Source organism: Folsomia candida, unplaced genomic scaffold, assembly GCF_002217175.1.
Source record: "Folsomia candida strain VU population unplaced genomic scaffold, ASM221717v1 Fcan01_Sc001, whole genome shotgun sequence".
In the NCBI taxonomy this organism is placed as follows: Eukaryota; Metazoa; Arthropoda; class Collembola; order Entomobryomorpha; family Isotomidae; genus Folsomia; species Folsomia candida.
Window position 1 is genome coordinate 2,839,376 of NW_019091193.1, and position 18,594 is coordinate 2,857,969.

At 36.9% G+C, this 18,594-nt stretch overlaps 3 protein-coding genes across 5 annotated transcripts; 2 read left to right on the top strand and 1 right to left on the bottom strand.

Moving 5' to 3' along the window:
• Positions 1-364: 364 nt before the first annotated feature.
• LOC110863652 (3-oxoacyl-[acyl-carrier-protein] reductase FabG) lies at positions 365-3,125 on the top strand. 2 transcript variants are annotated; one of them, XM_022113006.2, is made up of 5 exons: positions 365-736; positions 1,318-1,527; positions 1,658-1,977; positions 2,353-2,543; positions 2,633-3,125. In XM_022113006.2, the coding sequence occupies exons 1-5, from the start codon at positions 712-714 to the stop codon at positions 2,826-2,828; spliced, it is 942 nt and encodes a 313-aa protein (XP_021968698.1). In that variant the 5' UTR covers positions 365-711; the 3' UTR covers positions 2,829-3,125. The 2 variants fall into 2 exon arrangements, with proteins under 2 accessions (XP_021968698.1, XP_021968699.1); XM_022113007.2 differs by having other exon boundaries at positions 367-736; positions 1,336-1,527.
• A 1,954-nt stretch (positions 3,126-5,079) lies between these two features.
• On the top strand, positions 5,080-6,425 carry LOC110841694 (CAP-Gly domain-containing linker protein 4). Of its 2 annotated transcripts, none has more exons than XM_022087385.2 (4): positions 5,080-5,212; positions 5,412-5,676; positions 5,948-6,014; positions 6,083-6,425. In XM_022087385.2, exons 2-4 carry the CDS (start codon positions 5,427-5,429, stop codon positions 6,291-6,293), a joined length of 528 nt encoding a protein of 175 aa, XP_021943077.1. In that variant the 5' UTR covers positions 5,080-5,212; positions 5,412-5,426; the 3' UTR covers positions 6,294-6,425. The 2 variants fall into 2 exon arrangements, with proteins under 2 accessions (XP_021943077.1, XP_021943078.1); XM_022087386.2 differs by having other exon boundaries at positions 5,118-5,208.
• Positions 6,426-7,265: 840 nt separating this feature from the next.
• LOC118433999 lies at positions 7,266-9,104 on the bottom strand. The gene is made up of 2 exons (XM_035846587.1): positions 7,486-9,104; positions 7,266-7,379 (listed from the first exon to the last, which is right to left on the bottom strand). Exons 1-2 carry the CDS (start codon positions 8,938-8,940, stop codon positions 7,332-7,334), a joined length of 1,503 nt encoding a protein of 500 aa, XP_035702480.1. The 5' UTR covers positions 8,941-9,104; the 3' UTR covers positions 7,266-7,331.
• Between the last annotated feature and the right edge of the window lie 9,490 nt (positions 9,105-18,594).

Sequence of the window (18,594 nt, forward strand, 5' to 3'; positions counted from 1 at the left end):
CTGAACTACTGGAAATCGTGGACAAAAGCTAACCGAATTACTTACATATGTCCAGATCGTATTGATACATACGTATTGGCTGAGCAGTAGTTATAAATACATATATAGTGTCTAGTGTGCATAATTAATAATTACATCTGCCTAACAACTCAGGATCAGTAATGTGATAAGTGCATACTAAAATAGTATGTGAGTAGTAAGCATGCATGGAAATGATACGTGATTTGCATATCATGAGCTACATATATAAATATCTCAATCTCAAATGCACTTAGTTTGTATTTTAACTGTGGAACCAATTAATTCCTGCCCTGCTTAATAACTCTGTCTCGCCAATGCATTGGCATCTTAACGACCCGTCATAAAGGGATCATACATGGAGGATTTGGTTGATAAGATAATTCTGGTTCCCTTTAGATCAGCAGTTTTACCCCACTATGTGTCATTAACTTGGGAATTATGGTACGCCTTCACTCTTACAGCCCTTCAAATAGATCGCATCCCTTATGCACAATCCTTCCTTGACCAGACTAAATTTTTACAATGCACTGACAACGCGAATTGACAAGAATCAAGGCTAAACTGTGCAGTTGTCAAGTGAAACCAGTCCCGTTTTTTAATCACTCAATTTATTAAAAGTGCACACATTTGATAACACTCTTTTTAATTAATAAGGAATTTTTATCTGCTTCTCATTTTTATCTTCAAATCATGTCAATCCCAACAAATCATCCTGGTGAGTACATTTTCATTTATGTACATATTTATTTATTTATTATTGCGTATATTTATGCTTAAATTTCTTTATTAAGTAGCGTCAGCTACTTATTGTGATCGTTTTGTCCGTCCGTCCGTCTGTCTGTCCGTCTGTCCGTAAGCAGGATATCTCCAGAACGAGTCAACATAATCAGACCCCGTTTTCGCCATTCTGTTTCTAATTTTTAGTTCTCGGTCGAGTTCGGAAATTGGGTCAATCGCAGTACACCCAACGGCGCCAGGGGGTGTGGTCGAAATTAAATTGGACGTTAATTTTCATGTGGGGTGTCATTTTAAAGGAAATTTGACGGAGATTTCAAATATGTTAGTAGTTTTGACCTCATGACCTTGACGACGAGGTCAAAGGTCAAAAAATACACAATTGTCATATGGGGTGTCATTTTAAAGGAAATTTTATGGCGATTTCAAGGACGTTAATATTTCTGACCTCATGACCTTGAGATCAAGGTCGAGGGTCGATACATAATTGTCATGGGATATGGGATAATTTTAAAGGAAACTTGGATCACTCTGACGCTACTTTTTTATATTCGTTTGGAGGGTTTATTTTAACTGCAGATCCCACATTGCACGCATTGCAAACTTTGCTGCAAGAGACGATCCACTCGATTGGAAATGAAGATCAAGTGAAGAAAAATTTAAACACGGCGAAACAATTGCTCGATACGGCGAGGGTTCGATATGATGACGGAATTTTATCAAAATTTCGATTAGATGGACAAGTCGCCCTCGTCACGGGGGCCGGGCAAGGTAAATATTACAACAAAATTTAATATAAAGACGCATTTTGATTGCTGCTAAAAAATATTTGAATTTTTCCGATTTGGAACTTTTAAAAAATCAAGGAATTTGATGAATTTTAATTGCTCCTTTTGTGTAGGAATTGGTCGCGCCCTCGCGCACGCCTTGGGCGAGGCTGGATGCTCCGTAGTAATCGCGGACATTAATGCGACCACGGCTGCCACCGTGGCGTCGGAACTTGAGGCGAAAAATATTCAAAGCTTCGCGGTTAAGGTCGACATTTCAAAAAAGGAAGAAGTCGACGCCATGATGGAGGCGATATTGGCGAAATTTGGAAATTTGCATATTGCTTGTAACAATGCGGGAATCGCGTCCCAGTCAAAAGGCGAGGAGACGGAGGAGGTCGAGTGGGACACCATTTTGGGGGTTAATTTGAAGGGGACGTTCCATTGTTGTCAAGTAAGTTACAAAATAATTACGAATCGTCGTTGTTTAATGTGGATTAAAAAATGTATAGTAAAGTTGAGATTAGCAAATCTGCGAAAACAGTTTTGTTTCTGGAATTTGTTGTGACGAGAATTGCTTCACGAAATAATTTTTCGAAATAATTTTCAGTTGTTGGGTAAATTTGTGAAAAAAAATCACATGATTATCCAGAAGAGGGCTCCTAAAATCTCACAAATTTCACAAAACTTGGGAAATTGGGTATTATGAATCCGCACTCTACATACATACATATGACCAGATTGCCAATATTTTTAGTAACTCGAGTATTTTATACGGACTCCTCAACACAAATAAAAAAATATTTACAAATTGGTAACATTTTTTCAGGCTGAAGCGAAACATATGCTGAAAAATGGATATGGTCGCATCATCAATACGGCGTCGCTTTGTGCTAAGACCGTTGTCAAGCCGCAGTGTCAGGTCGTGTACAATTCATCTAAAGCAGCCGTTGTTCACATGACAAAAACCTTGGCGACGGAATGGGCCGGAAGAGGGGTGACGGTCAACTGTATTTCGCCGTAAGTCCATAAAATCTTTTATAAATTTGCAAAAATTTGATACTAAAAAAATTATGTGGTATTAATTTGCGTTTCTATTTTTGCTGCAGTGGTTACGTGGACACAGAACTGACGAGGGGAGAACACTTACAAGATTTCCGCGCCCAATGGATCCGTGACATCCCGATGAAGAGGTTGGCCGATGTGGCAGAGTTGACGGGGGCCGTGGTGTACTTGGCATCCCCCCTTGCCAGCTATACCACGGGGCTCGACTTCATCATCGATGGGGGTGCAACCCTCTGGTGAAAGTGTGATGGATATGTTTCTTGGAAATTATTTTTTTTTAACTGGACAAATTTTATTAGAGTTGCATACATAAATAAAATATGCATTTTACATTATTTTATAAATCTCTTAATTGATAATTATTATGTACTTACAAACTAAATATGGACAACTTCAATATGTAGTCGCTTAACATTGATTGGAACCTGCAATTGTGTGAACTTAGCAAACTCGTAGATACACTTTTTTTTAATTCGCATTAAAAAATATACCTATACAAAATATGACAAGTCTATATATGTAATTTTGATTTCTGAAGCAAAATTTTATAAAATTACTTTACAAACATGTATAAAGCAACAAATTGGAGTTACGTGTTATGTGCATATGGACATATGTACATATATACATACTTATACATAATGAATTTTTAGTTCATTATGTATTCTCATAGTCCCAATGCAATGGCGTTCATTTGTTACTTTGATAACCACATTTTTACACCAAGAATCTCCCAAAATATTTCACATTTTATATGTGGTACTTACCTAAAAAATCTATACATTTTACAAAAAAATTATTATACATACATATTTAGTAATCATATCGTAAATAAACACGCATCTTCCCATCTCATTGGAGTATGTACACTCTGCAGAAAATTACGTCGCAGTGATACATACATACATAAATGACATACAAATTTATTCCAGGCTGAACCAAAACTCTCCAATTTACTATTGGCATGGACACAACAATCATAAACGAAAATCCATTTTCATCACCAACATGTGAATAATCTGCATCCATGCAAATTGTCAATGTCAAGATATGTCTCACAACATGAATTCAAGTTCATGTCACACATTTAAGTATAAGCTTGCCTTACTTATTTTGTTGTTATGCTTACTTACGAGTGATGAGTCTCTTTTTTGCATCCTCCTTTTAAGGAATGCATAAAAAAACATACCACTCAAATCCTGTCCATGACACTCGTAACGAAAGTTTAGTTGCGATGAGAAAGGCTCGTGCAAAAAGTATGTGATCTATTTTTAAGGGGATAAGAGTCGAGATATGCTACCCTTTCCTCGTTGAGTTTGCAAGGTACAAAGGTCACCAGATTACCCAAAATTGTATGACATTCTTTACGCATGATTTCTCAGCGAGCAATCAATACATTAAAATATCATAATCTCGCTGAAATCTCGGCAAGTTTTGCAGGGTTTGCCAATTTTTATTTGAGTAAATCTGCAATAAGTGAATTTATGCACGCCAAATCAGAGTGTGCAATGGCAAAAAGGCATGCCGTGCCTAAAATGCCTTTTTGCCTATTAGGCACGTGAACTTTGGCCATGCCCGATTGCCCGAAATGCCGTTTTGCCTTTTTAGTAAAATCGGGGCAATGTGATAATACACTCCCAATTTTTAGTTTTTTCTTTATTTATTTTTTCTTCCATGATTTGTTAGTCATTAGTTGTAATCTTTCACAGGTCACAGGATTTGGACAGGTGTACAATTATTCACAAATACTCGCAATTATCATGAGTGCGTAAGGAAATAATGTTGTGAAGTAGTTGCGTAGAAGTGTATAGTTGGTAACGTTTTAGGAAAACCTAAATTTATAGCCAATTACACTGTTGTCACACTTTGTTGACCATAGCAAAATTTGTATAATGGTTCTGGCGATACCTAATACGGGCATACGGGAAAAGGCAAAAAGGCATCAAACGGGCAAAAAGGCACTCAAAAAGGCAATTCAGCATTGAAACGGGCAAAACGGCAAAAAGGCACGAATTTTTTCCCAAAAAGGCGCCTTTTTGCACACTCTGCGCCAAATTGGTAACCGCGCAATTTCGAAAAGTTCTTCTTTAAGAAATTTTTAAAACTACGTGTACATAAACTTACTATTAAGATGCACATTTGTAAAATTTTGTCAGAGAAATCTTCAATTTAATAAATTTCAGAAATTTTTCCAAAACTTTAGGTAAATTATGTATAAAAGAGAAAATGTAACTTGTAAAATCTAAATACGTGAATTTTTGAAAATAAATATGTATATGGAATGGATGATACACCTTGGGAACCCTACTTTTCGATTGGAATCCACTACTTCCCACTCATCTTTCCTTTTCCGTTCGTTCAGCCAAATTGGTTATTCATTCATGTTAACTTGATTTAGTCCGAACCGTTCTTTTTTGTTCTGGAGGAGGAGGAGACGTGGCGATTGTGATGGCAGATGTATAACAAATAATGATGGGTGTGTATCACCTCGGTCGACTTATTACATAATATTAATTGCTCTCACGCCAAACATGGGACCAGTCGCGATTTAGGCAACCCACTGACCACACACAGTTTTAAACCAAGCTTACCATTAAAATTAATTTGATACGATCCATAAGTTGGTAAATAACAAAATTATTGCAACCTCATTGGTAACAATTTTCCACTAAATGGTACTCAAAATTGTTCCCGAAACTCAAATCAGTGTAAAATTGCATGATTTGGCTTGAGTTTCTAGCACAAGTATTGTTCACATTTGGTGGAAAATTGGTACGAACGCGGTGACAATTTGTTACCAAGTTATATTCATTGATTCTGTAGATTTTGCAACTAAAAATGTGGCGAAACAGCCCCACGCCGTCGTCAACTTTTAGCTACAGCTACAACAGCAGCAGTGGTCGCAGTACGAGCAAAAGTCCGGATTCTTCGTATCGCTACGATGAGAGGACGACCTCCCCACTGGGAACTTTTTATCAGGATGACCATCACGATCTGGATATCGGAGATCGCGTCATTGTCCGAAGTTCGGTGGGAGATGCGAAAACGGGAATTTTGCAGTATGTGGGGAACGTTGATTTTGCAGAGGGTGAGTTGCAAAACAAAAGTTAAGGGCAAGTTGAGATTTCTACAATTTGCATACTGAAATTATTCGCTACGCTATTTAAGGCGGAGCAAATTTTGTAAATTTGCAAGCTAGCTGATATTCGCAATTTCTTAAAAAGTTATGAAATTCGAAAAAGTGAACCCAACTTTTTGCAGCATTTTAAAAGGATCTTCTTTAGTTAAGAAGTTGCACTGGCATAACACAATTTTTGCAAAAATTTAAATATGCAATAAAACCTTTAAATTGTTTCTAGGGATTTGGGCAGGCGTTGAGCTATTTTACCCGCAAGGCAGAAATGATGGGACTGTCGGTGGAGTAGAGTAAATTATTATTTTTTAAATTTTATAAAAAGTAAACCAAAATTCATAAGTTAAATTTTCTAATTCAGATACTTCCGGTGCAAACATCCGTACGGTATTTTTGTCCCGTTTCGCAAAGTGGACTGGAGCCCGGTGAACAGGATGGTGGTGAAGCGTCCGAGGGGTGAACATGACCATGAAAAGTGCGGAGACAAGTGCCAAATTCACGACAGGATTTACTGGAATACTGAAGCTCGCATGGGCAACAAGGTTATCGGAATTCGGAATCCGGCCTTGTAAATGGTCAAACTTGTTAAGAATTTAAAAATTTCAAATTTCAAATTATTAGAAATTTTCTCAACTTTGGTGGTGATCGTAATTCACACATATGTTCTTTGAATGTAAATAAAAGAAGTTCACTAATCTATTTAATTCCCGTGATTTGATTAGATGGAAACGTGTACTTTGGTTTCATAAAGAAAAAACAATACCATTAAATCGTCAATGTGTACATACATACCTGAGAGTACTAAATACATAAATTTTCATAAAACACAATGCAATCTTGAAATATCGAAAATGCAAATTCTAAATATGAAATTCAATACCATTTTTACTTAATTTCAATTCATTTTTATTTTTGTTCAACATGCGCAGTTCAACATATAATTTAAAAAACACATTCTAAAAAATCATAGATGTCTGGGCCCTTATACATATATTTGAATATGTATAGTTTGTATGTATGCATTTTAGTGTAAGTGCGTGTACTTTACGATCCACAATTACAGTTATTTGACAACTTGTCTGTTTAAGGAAAGGTATAATATAGAAATGTTATAGGTTTATCTATCACAAAAATAAATTACAAAAATTTGCATTAATGTATGTATCGAACTATGAAAAAATTCAGTGATAATCGAAATTATAATTTCCTATCAAGCAAACTATACATTTTTACTTTCTTGAGCATGTACATACACAAACCGTACATATATGGATTCTACATCCATATCCATCCTTGTCAAACATTTAAATAGCTTTCCTAATTTTAACCACATCTAACCATTTTACTCCTACATTCAAACCAGAAACACAAAGTAGAACCTGCAAGTACGAATCCGCATAGCATGAAAAGTGTCACAATGCCCGCATCCAATCCTAACGAGAATCTATCATCCTTGATTAGGGTAATTGCCTCGTCTCTATTCGCCATGGCCACAGATTCGACTTCTTTTTCTATGCGGGCATAAATTCCGGTTTCAATCAGGCCCTTATAATATTTTGGAACTTTGGATAAACCCTCGCTCTCGAATACTATTCCTTCCGGGAGTGGATTTAGTATCTCTTCTCCTTTGTGAAATTCCGTCCCGTAATAGCTCCATTCTAGGAAGTCAAACTCAAATTGTAAGTGTTCGGATTTAGCGATGAAAACTGCTTTTCGGGAACAATCGACAATTTCCGTTTCTATCTTTTGCTGCAAATCGGTTACCGTAAGATTTTTTGTTGAGTAGTCAATTTCTTTTGGGAAGTGGGCGTGACGTGGATTCAACAGTTGGAGCATTAACGCCAGATGGGGCCACTCAAGCAATGGAACCGATTCGGGACCTTTCGAGTTCAAGTGCTCGTGTAGAAGGTGATCAAACAAATCAGTTAGATAACGTAGAAACATAAAGTCGATGACTTGCTCCCCCGGAAATTTAACTGGGGATGACAACAATTTATAACAATTGGTAGAATCGTGTTGATTTTGCAAATCGACAAAACTTGTGTTGTAAACATTACCATAATTGAGAATACCTTGATAATATGTTGAAATAAGGTCGATTTTTAATTTTTCTCTCAAATTGACCAAGAAATCTGTCGAATTGTAATAAGACGACGAATGTATCGTACCACCATCGCATAAAAGATCTGCAAATGTTTCTGGAATTACTGAATTTAGTGGTGAATTCAGATTGGAGATCATTAATCCATTATAGCAATTCGTTAAGATGACTGACATTAGGCTCCAAAGACCAAAAATGTAGCGGAATATGATCAATTTATTAATCTTGCTCGGAACGTGGTGTGCTTCTTCTAAAAGCGTGGAAAGGACGAAAAGCCAGGGGGAAAACGAGACGTTTCCCACCTCCGCGAAGTGAACGTACATCCAAACAATGGCTATAATGAGGAAAAGGCAAATTCCTAGCCCCACCCATAAATCGGGCTGGAAAGGATCCACGTAGAAGCGAAAACTTAAATATGATTCTGCATAACAGGTTAAGAACTCAAACCCCGCGAATCTTAAGTTGACCGTGGTATAGTCCCAGTGGTACTCTTTAATATCGTATAATCCGATACGTGCCCGCTTGGTAATTTGTAAACCGACAAGAGTCGCATTAGCTTTGCGGAACACGGCCTGTGCCAAATGTTCAACCGTGTAAGGGAGGGAACGGTTAAACGGATTTAAAACATTGATATCATTAACTAACTTTATGTCCATTGTAAAATTTGCTTTCTGTAAATCAAAATCTTCCACTATGAAATACCAATATTTTGGCGGCGCCGATAAATTGATAAACGTCGTGATAAGATTGCCCATTTTATCCACACAATTCAAATTTCCCTCGTGAATGTCTTCTCCGTCTTGTCCCTTAACACAGAAATGTTCCAAGCTGCCCTCCCGAGAAATGTAGGCTATCCCCAAGTTGTAAACTTCTTTACTAAACCTTTCCAAATCCATGAACAAACTCAGACCACCCACTTTCTCACGATGCCCCACAACTACCGTAAAAATGTTCCTGTCACGGACGACGAAATATTCATTCTTAGAATCAGGATCGGGTCTAAAATAGAAATGTCCCTCATTTGCGAATTCCATCCATTCGTTCTGTCTACGCTGTTTTCGCCATTTTGAACTTAGCGAGGTAAAAAAGTTTATGAGAATTATGGCTGTTCGACACATAGCAGAACGTGATTTAGTCACATCGATTGCCGGGAATGTAAAAGGTGATGCTTCGCCAATGTCTAGCTGTTTATTCGGCAGAGGAAATAAAATTTCAGTTAGGAGGTGATTTCCGTTTGAGTGAAATGTCCTCGAGTCAATGCCATCGTGTAAGATGAGCAGGTCGCACGGGGAAATGTTATCGAGCAGATAATCAATCTGAATCATGTTGGCCGCCATGATAAGCGTTGCCTTAATTAGAATGATTAATGAGACTCCGTAACCACATAAACTTATCTACGACACTTACGAACAGCTCGCAGGTAATTTTTGCTTCAGTACAAAGCCATAAAAATATTAAAGGCGTGTCTTTTGCTAGTAAGCTGGTCTTCGTACTAAAGTTTACATGTTTACGGATTTACGAATGCCTCAATATAAAGTTTGTAACAAAATTTTCGGAAATATTTATAGAAATTTCGAGTCCAATATAATTAGCGTAATTAAAAACTTATAATTCCCGAAATATTCCGTACCAAAAAAAAACGACAATGTTCACTTGGCAGAAGAAAACTGTTTGCTTTATGTTCCATGGTAACCAATTGATGGAAATGCTGTCTAAAAATTCCATAGCAAACGATTTATACGTATAGATGTATGTACATATGTACATGTATATAAAAGTTTTAAAACAGAACTCGTTAGAGAATGTATCGATTTAGTGTTCTGTCTGATTACAATGTTTCTAGCCATAATTAGCTTGGCCAATGCTATTATCAGATTATTTGTTGTACAAATGAACAAATTTTTATATGCGAATAAGTATGTATGTACTCATTATTATACATACATTAAGGCATTGAACATGTATGTATACAGGCCAAACACTACAGTAATTATTATAAATACACCATCCAATTTTCTGTCGTTAATACGTAAGCATATTAAATATTTAAAACTTAGAACATTTACGGACAAATGAAGATTTTAATTGTCAATTCGTGGAGAAGAATCTCATTAACTCGTTGCAACAGGAAGCGTGGAGAGAAAAGACATTTATGTATATATGTATATTCTGTACACCAAGTCAAATTTATGACATGATATTGGCAAAATTTTATAAAAATTTGAAATATTTGCATATGTAAGTTATAAAGCAAAATATGCAGTAACCTCATCCAACTATTTAGAAACACAATTTACTCAACTATTGAGTAAATCTTACATGTCATGGAAGACCGTAATCGACAAAAATTATACCGAATAGAGAATTCTTTTCAAATGAGGCAACTTGTATTAATAATAAAAAACTGTAGAGTAATGAAATGAATACATTTGCAAGCAAATATGTATACAAATGTATTTATGAGCGATATTTGACATTAACAATGAAACATATTTTATGTATTTACTTAAAACGGATCTTAGTGGAAATATCCACATTATTTTCCAGTTATGCAAATAAATCGGCCAAAGTTGTTGAGAACGATTGCAGTTAGCTCCGTGAACTACATACATTTCACAACAACACTTTATTACAATGTGTACAGATTTATTAATTGCGTCATCAGAAAATTATGTAAATATGTCTTTGTGGCCAATCAGAAAATACGCCCCAAAAAAATGTATGAAATAATATCCCCCGCAACAAAATCCTTGGTCTGGTATTAATTACATATCAGCACTTATATAATTTGCACAGCTGGTCAATACCAATATTTGTGCACGAGGCACTGAATACAATACCAATATTCACTGCGACTAATGCAGAACTAATGTGAGAAAGTTTCAATGAAAAGCTTGAGATGCTTTCCTTTTCTTTTGTGGAGTCAAGGTGTCAAAGTTTCTATGAAAAATCAACGACATTCATTTACATATTGCGATTATCAAGGGTTTTTTATGAAATTTAACGATTTCTTTCACTCATGGGACATTCGTGCATAACTAAATGGATTTTGTCCACTAATACAATCCCCAAAAATGCGGGACGTATTTAGGGTACGTCAAAATGCCCTTGAAATGCTACGCAGCAACTGTATTAATTATCTCACCACAATTTGTTGATCTTGGAAATAGTGTTATTTACATAGTTGGCTCATTCCATCTGAACCCACACGATCGTCGTCGCACCCATATTTGAGATATCTTCCACAATCTTATAGTAGATGCATGATATAAAATAAAACATACCATAAAAATCAAAATTTGAAAATTAATTTTTTTCGCAAAGATATAGCAGTTAAAAGAAAATTTGTAAATGCATTGAAAATGCTTTCGTAGCCAAAGTATAGATTCAAAGGGGTAGGTTACATTTACGGATTTCATTAATCGATCATTCATTGATAGAAAAAATTTTTTTAAATTCGAAAATTCGAAAAAATTAGAAATTTGAAATGCATTGAAAAACTCTATTATCGAGAAGACGGACAAAAATCGCTTATAGTGAGATAAGCCAATCGATGCCTTTGGGCCTGAGCAAACAAAAAAGTTTAAAACCTCAGGCGATTTTTGTCCGTCTTGGAGTTTTGGCGATTTTTCGAAAAGGTAAAATTAACATGGGCTGCTTGTGTAGACAGTAGTAACTAATTCTGTGTTCCTACGTGGCCGGGAACATTGACAAAGTGTCGGTTGTGTAGTGTTCTCTTGCAAAAGAGAGAAAAATACATGGCCAGGCAACCACCACCAGGGAGCAGGGTTTAGCACCCCTATTTCCTGGTACTCGATCAAACGTGTTGCTTACAAATGGAATGAGCCAGTTGTGATTTCCATTGTTACCCGCCCCATATAAAGGATCCCCTCAATTCATTTGGATTCAGTAGCAAATTTTTCTCCAAAATATTTCAAACCTTCCCAAAGAAAAAATCAATACGATGAAAGCCTGGGTTTCCATTGCTCTCGTGAGTGCAGTCTGCCTCGTGGGGGCCGAAGGGTTCGGACTATGGGGAATGGGGATGGGATTTGGAAGGCCCGGAATGACCTCCATGAGTATAACCTCCACGGGGAGTAGGGTCGGTTGGGGTTAGTGTGGTCACGAGGCAATTGTGGACAGTAAGGTTTTCTATGATGAAACCGCACATTTTTTATAAACAAAAAAATTCACCCCGCACCACACTTATTCTTCTTCTAAACTATAAATTTGGGGAAATCAACAAGTTAGTTATCACCTTAAATAATTACTATGAAAATTTTGTAATTAAAAAACTTTTTGGATCAATTCTATCTTGTGATATTTAAATTTGAATTTCACCAATACTAAGCAAGGTAAGTTCTATATTTAATTTCAACCCTAATAATATGTACTTGTATTATATTTCTGCATTAATTTGTAAACAAAATAATTGCGCAGTTAATTAAAAAATTGGTGTCCACACTAACCCCTCGATATTAAGGATTGAGGGGTTAGTGTGGACAGTGGTGATGGGGTTAGTGTGGTCAGCAATAATTTTTTTGGTTTTACGTTTAATTTTTTATTAGATGGTCCGAACGTATAAAAAGAAAACCAACAAAGGTGGAGGTAGTGCCTGGTCACACGAAGACATGAATGAAGCCATCATCGCAATTGAAAACAAAACAATGAGTGTTCGAAGGGCGGCGATGCATTTTAAAGTCCCCAAGTCAACGTTATTATTGAAATCTCGGGGTTGGAAAGGGCGCCAGCCAACACTTAATTCAAAAAGTGGTGGACAGAAAATAACTCTACCTGCAAGCGAAGAGGAAAAATTAGCAAAATTGATGAAAACTATGAGCAAATGGGGATTTGGGCTAAGCAAACAAGAGCTGTTGAATGTAGTCCAAGAATATGTTCAGAAGAACAACATTCCCAACCATTTCCGGAACGGGCGTCCTGGAACGGATTGGTTCAAGTCGTTTTGCTCTAGACACCACCTTACTTTAAAGAAACCAGAACTTGTTGAAGGATCAAGAGCTCGACAGTCATGTGATCCATTTATAATCTATGATTTTTTTGACCAATTGAATTCAATTATTGAAGAATTGAATCTTCAAAATAAACCGGAGTCCATATACAACTGTGACGAATCTGGATTCAAAAGTGACCCTACAACGACAAAAGTGGTCACAGTAAAAGGAGCCTCAGCTAAGCGTGTTACCGGTGGTAATGCAAGAAAGACGACAACCGTTCTGGCATGCGTGAACGCTAATGGAGACAAGATGCCACCAATGATCCTACATAAAGGTAAACGAATTTGGGATAATATGATGGGAGACACAGCATTTCCAGGGACTAGTTACGCGGTCAGTGATAATGGATGGATGACTGAAACTGTATTTACGACATGGTTCAAAAATCAATTTTTGGATTATATCAAGATTAAACCAGCTCTTCTGATTTATGATGGTCACTTGTCACACATCAGTATGGAATTAATCCAAGCTGCGATTGAAGCTGAAGTGACAATCTTGAAACTTCCACCCCACACCTCCCATATTCTGCAGCCACTAGACGTTAGCGTCTTCAAAGGCGTCAAAAGCAAATGGGACTCACTCTTGGCAGAATGGACAAAACAAAACTATGGTAGGCAACTTCCTAAAAATGAATTTGCCAATATTTTGGGTAAAGTATGGGATTCAGTTAATCCCGATGTAATCAAAAAAGGATTTGAAAAGAGTGGAATATTTCCCATCAACAGACTGCGTCTTGACCAAAAGAATTTCGATCCTGATAAATTAGCTCGATTCCAAAACAGCATTCGCGTCGCTGGCCCATGTGAAGCTGGTACTGGGAGTTCAACACCGGGGACTCCTCCCCCACCCCGCCCATCTGACATTGAACGCAAAAGTATTACTGAAGGGTCGATGTCATCCAGTATTGGAAGCTCTTCTACAATTTCGCCAAGCAGCTCATTTGAAAGTCTTTTGCTGAAAACTGTTACTCCACGTAACGAGGCGCCTGCTAAAAAAAGGAGGCGAGTTGACAATGCAGAAATTATCACCAAGGATAGCTATCTGCAGATGCTAAAAGACCAAGAAACAAGAAATCGAAAAGATGCAGAAGTCAAAGTCGAACGGAAACTTAAACTGCAAGAAGAAAGGACCGAATCCGCAAAACGCAAAGAAAAAATCAAACCGGCAGTGAAAAAAGTGGAAAAGAAAAAGCCAGCAAAAATTAAACCAATCCAAATGTCAACAAGAACATCCAAGAGGAAGAAAAATCACGAAAAACGATGCGTTTTTTAATAATTTTTGCATTAAAAAAATCTGTCCACACTAACCCCACCACTGTCCACACTAACCCCATTTAATGGGGTTAGTGTGGTCACCTGTTTTTTTGTTTTCAATAATTAATAACCATTAATTTTAATTATATTTCTGAAATTTTTTTGGTCATAAAATAAAGCTAAATAGTTAGTCAATAATACATGATTTTTGAAATAAATGTTTTTGACACGCGACCATTTTTGTTTCACATACGTACGCAGAAACGAAATAAAGTGACCACACTAACCCCTACCGACCCTAGAGGAGTCGACCCAAGCCAGGCCAGATTTAGCCGAGAAATCGATAACAGTGAGAAATTTAATTCAAAATATGACCTTAATTTTGTACCTAAACACTATATTGTTTTTTTACAGTTTGCTGCGGGACGACGAGACGTTGGCGCAACCAGGTGATCAACTTCCCCACGGAGAACCGAATTTGTCGGTGTAACCCGCTTAGGGCTGGTAGTAGTTTGTACCGATGGGCTTGTACGGCTGCACCAGCAACCACGACGCAAGGTAAGGGGCATGGGGGTTACTAATTTAGTTGAGAGACTTTCTACACAGGGTTAACGTCACATTGACTCCAATGATCAAGTATAAAAGGGTGTAAAAAAAACCTAGAATTTTAGCTTGAAAAGCCAGGTGGAGTAGGTTTATCACTTTCAAACCTAACCGATTTCTAAGTATATCTGAATAAGTATAAAGTTAAGTTTCCAGGGATTCTAAATGCAGGAAGTAGCAGAATTCACAATTTCAATATCGAAAACGTATCAATATATGTATCTATTTTGAACCAATATATTTCGAATTATTTAGCAACGACCACGACCGTCCCAACAACAACTACCGTCGCCACGACCACAACGGTTCCAACGACAGTTTTCGTCGAGCCGACGACTCAACCCTCAACCACCACGACTGTCAGGGTAGTATTTCCTTGAAGCACAACATATCGTAAATTTGGGCAATGGATCCACCACCTATAAAATTTATTTCTCTAAAAATTTCCTGTTCATAAATTAGAAATATTTCAAAGTTTTTCTTGTTAACCGATATATGTACATATGTATGTAAGTACATACATATACATAAGTAATAAATTTCTTCTAAAATTCTGCAGAATCGTGTATTTCCATGCATACTACTTGCTGATCAAACATATGTATTCTTGAAAATAATATGTGCCGGTAACGATTAAAAAAATAAATTTCCGTTTTTACGTGCAATTGGAAACAAGATTTAAACAGTTATGTATATAGCAGGGCATTTTTAAGTTGTTTTTGTGAAATTTTGCGTGAGTACATATGTAAGAGTTTGTTGACTATTTTCGTCTAATTTAGTGTGCATGACTACATTCGCTACTATTATTGAGTAAACAGTGGTTGCAATATTTCCGTGCTCCTAAATTACCCACAGGTAAAAATAGAGAATTTTAGTGACCTTTTAAAGGCGAAGATTTAACCTGTCTTGGAATTGTAATATGGGTATTATTTAACTACCACCAAAGTTTTTACAGGTATGTATGTGAATGTGCAACATCTTTACGGGCATAAATTAGGTAACATATATGTTGTGAGGGTATAAAATGTATGAACATTAAGAAAGAATTAATGCCAAACGTATGTCCTTAACATACAAATATATGTAATTCCATCAAGTTTATTGAATAAATTTTCATTAATTAAATTAATCACGCAAATTAAAAATTGTGAATTTATAGATGTACCTCTACATAAATATTACTTATCGTTAGATACATGTATTTACATATGTACATATGTATGTAGACTTGCTCGTATGCAGCTTGAAAATCTCAACTTATCAAGTTCTGCAAAATTTGCTAAATGTTGCAAAAGTTTTTGTTGTAAGCGATCTTTTGGGGAATTTTCAGTGTAATCTTTACACAGAAATGTTTTTTATTTATTTTCAAGATGATTTTGTAAATTACTTGCTCATTTTCCTATAGGAAATGTGTGTATGTACCTTGCTGTAAGTCCACCACATAAATTACTGTAATATATATAGTTGTATTTATGTACCTCTGAAATTACACACATTTAGCTAAATATTGATCGAAAGTAACGCACTGATCGTGTAATCCACAATCGACGCGTAGTACGACCCCTTCGTCGCCATCTCCAAAAAGAAAAAGTTAGTCCCAAACAATCCAGCAAAAACTTTCAACGGTCTGATCGACCTTATCCGTTTTCTTATCCATTTCACCTCTTCCATCTTCACCGAACTTGCCAACTGCAGTTCCCACTTTTCCCCAAGTGGTTTCGAACTCTCGTAAACCTCAATGACTATCGGCAACACGACCGCGATGACCACGCTGACCAAAACGGCACCCATCGGATAAAAGGCGAAGAGTGGCATCGGAATTATCCTGTAAAGTTTGATCGTCACGAAATTGAAGCCTACGCAGATCACGAATCCTGCCGACAACGTGAGAGCCAAACCGCACGAAAAAGTGTCGTAAAACATGGCCATGATGACATTCAGGTGCGTGTAGTGGGTCAAATTGAGTCTAGCTCGGGCCAAATTTAGGCTAATCGGGGATCGGTTTAAGGCCGAAATGACGCCAAGAATTAAGTGGAGGGCAACCGCACAGGTGCAAATTGCGAGGGCAAGGATGCGACTCGTTTGCATGGCAGATGGCGTATTTACCAGGATACGGAGAGGAAGTAGGAGGATATATTTCCAGGCGGAGGTGGAAATCAGTGGGTGTGGTGACGATGGGAAATGTTCCAGTGTGAGGAAAACTGGGTCAAGTTCGGCGTACAGGCCAAATCCGATGAGGGTGAAGGGGAAGGTGGAGTAGGTTAGGACGATGTTGTTCAAGGCGGTGCCAAGCATGTCGAATTTTGGAGGAGATTTTTCCCTGTTGGTGGATATTGTTCCTAAAACAATTGGCATTGAGTGTACTCACATCAAAATTCAAATATCTCGCACATCTCGTAAGTTTAATAGCATGTTAACATGGCTTTCGAAGTTTTACGAATATTGCTAGATTTCGCAAAACTTTTGCAGAAAAACCATGGATTTTTTTTCGCAAATTTACGCATCCAATGAACATTTATAATTATATTTCGCCAAATCATTTAACAAACTCATCCTTACGATCACCATCAAAAGAAATAAAAGAATTGCATAACATTGAAAAAGGGGTTTTATACCAAGACGCAAATTTGTGAGATTTGCGAATCCCATCACCGTATATATAAATTTTTTGAACTTCACAAATTATCTAAATTAGTTGGGATGCGAAATATGACGTTGTCTTGAGTATGATAATTAAATGGTAAAAATCATAAGCTTTTCACGCGTCAAAAATCGAATGAATGTACAAATTGTTGAAAAGTACCCTCTGTCATCTCTGCCTCCATCCCTTTCAAGAAATTGAACCCAATCGCGAAATGTTGCGTGTAGAATAGCGTGGCAAATTCGAACGAGACGAATGTTGCGAAGAGGACGTTCATAACGGACAGGATGAGAGGGACGATTGGGAGGAAAATCCTTCCGTAGATTTGTCCCAGAACTAGCAATATGCAAAGCAAAGATACCATCGAAGCGGAAATTAGTGCCCCCACCCAAGGAATCAATTTCTTGGAGAACGGGGTAAATTGAAACTTTTGATTTTTCCTGTCCCATTCGAACGGACATGGCCACATGTAACCGAAATAGATGGTGAAATTGTCCAGCGACTTCCACATAAGAGGTGTTACCACCATCCTGGTCAAACTGAGATTTCTGGATGTTTAAGAAATTAAAATATGTCCCACGTCGTTTTAAATGGCATAATTTGAGAGTTTTAAATTAAATGACGTTGCACAAAGATTATTGTGTTAAGTTTTCATGCTCAACCAGTGTTTCTGAAACAGTTGACAGTTTATCGTGTATGTATACCTGACTCAAAATATATCAAACTGTCCATTTTACCCACAAAATTATGCCCCTTGTGCATACACGTAATACGTAATTTTTCATGGCCATAGATCCCTAAGCTGCCGATACAGCATAAAAGCTGAAAGCTTAAGCATTTCTAATAAATTAATGTACGTATGTATGTATCTACTGATTAATCGAATGAAAACTGTTCTCCGTACATATGTATGTACATACCTTGAATTTAGATTAACGAACGTGTGCAGGGACTTGACGGTCAAATACTAAACTGTCATGAGTGTCACGTAGGCCTGAAGAGGATGGATATTTTGTCGCGAATACATATGTGCATATGTATGTATGACTCGTCCACGTACCAATTTTATTTACGATCATTAAAGAATCTAAAATCGTTAAGAAATTCGATTTTAAGATAATACTTACTAAATAATATTCCTTCCATATTCCTCAAGTTACTTATTAAGGACATCCACGCGTCTATAAGTAGGTACATTATACATAGATAAATACGTACATATGTATTCTTATGTATAGCTATGAATGTGTATGCATA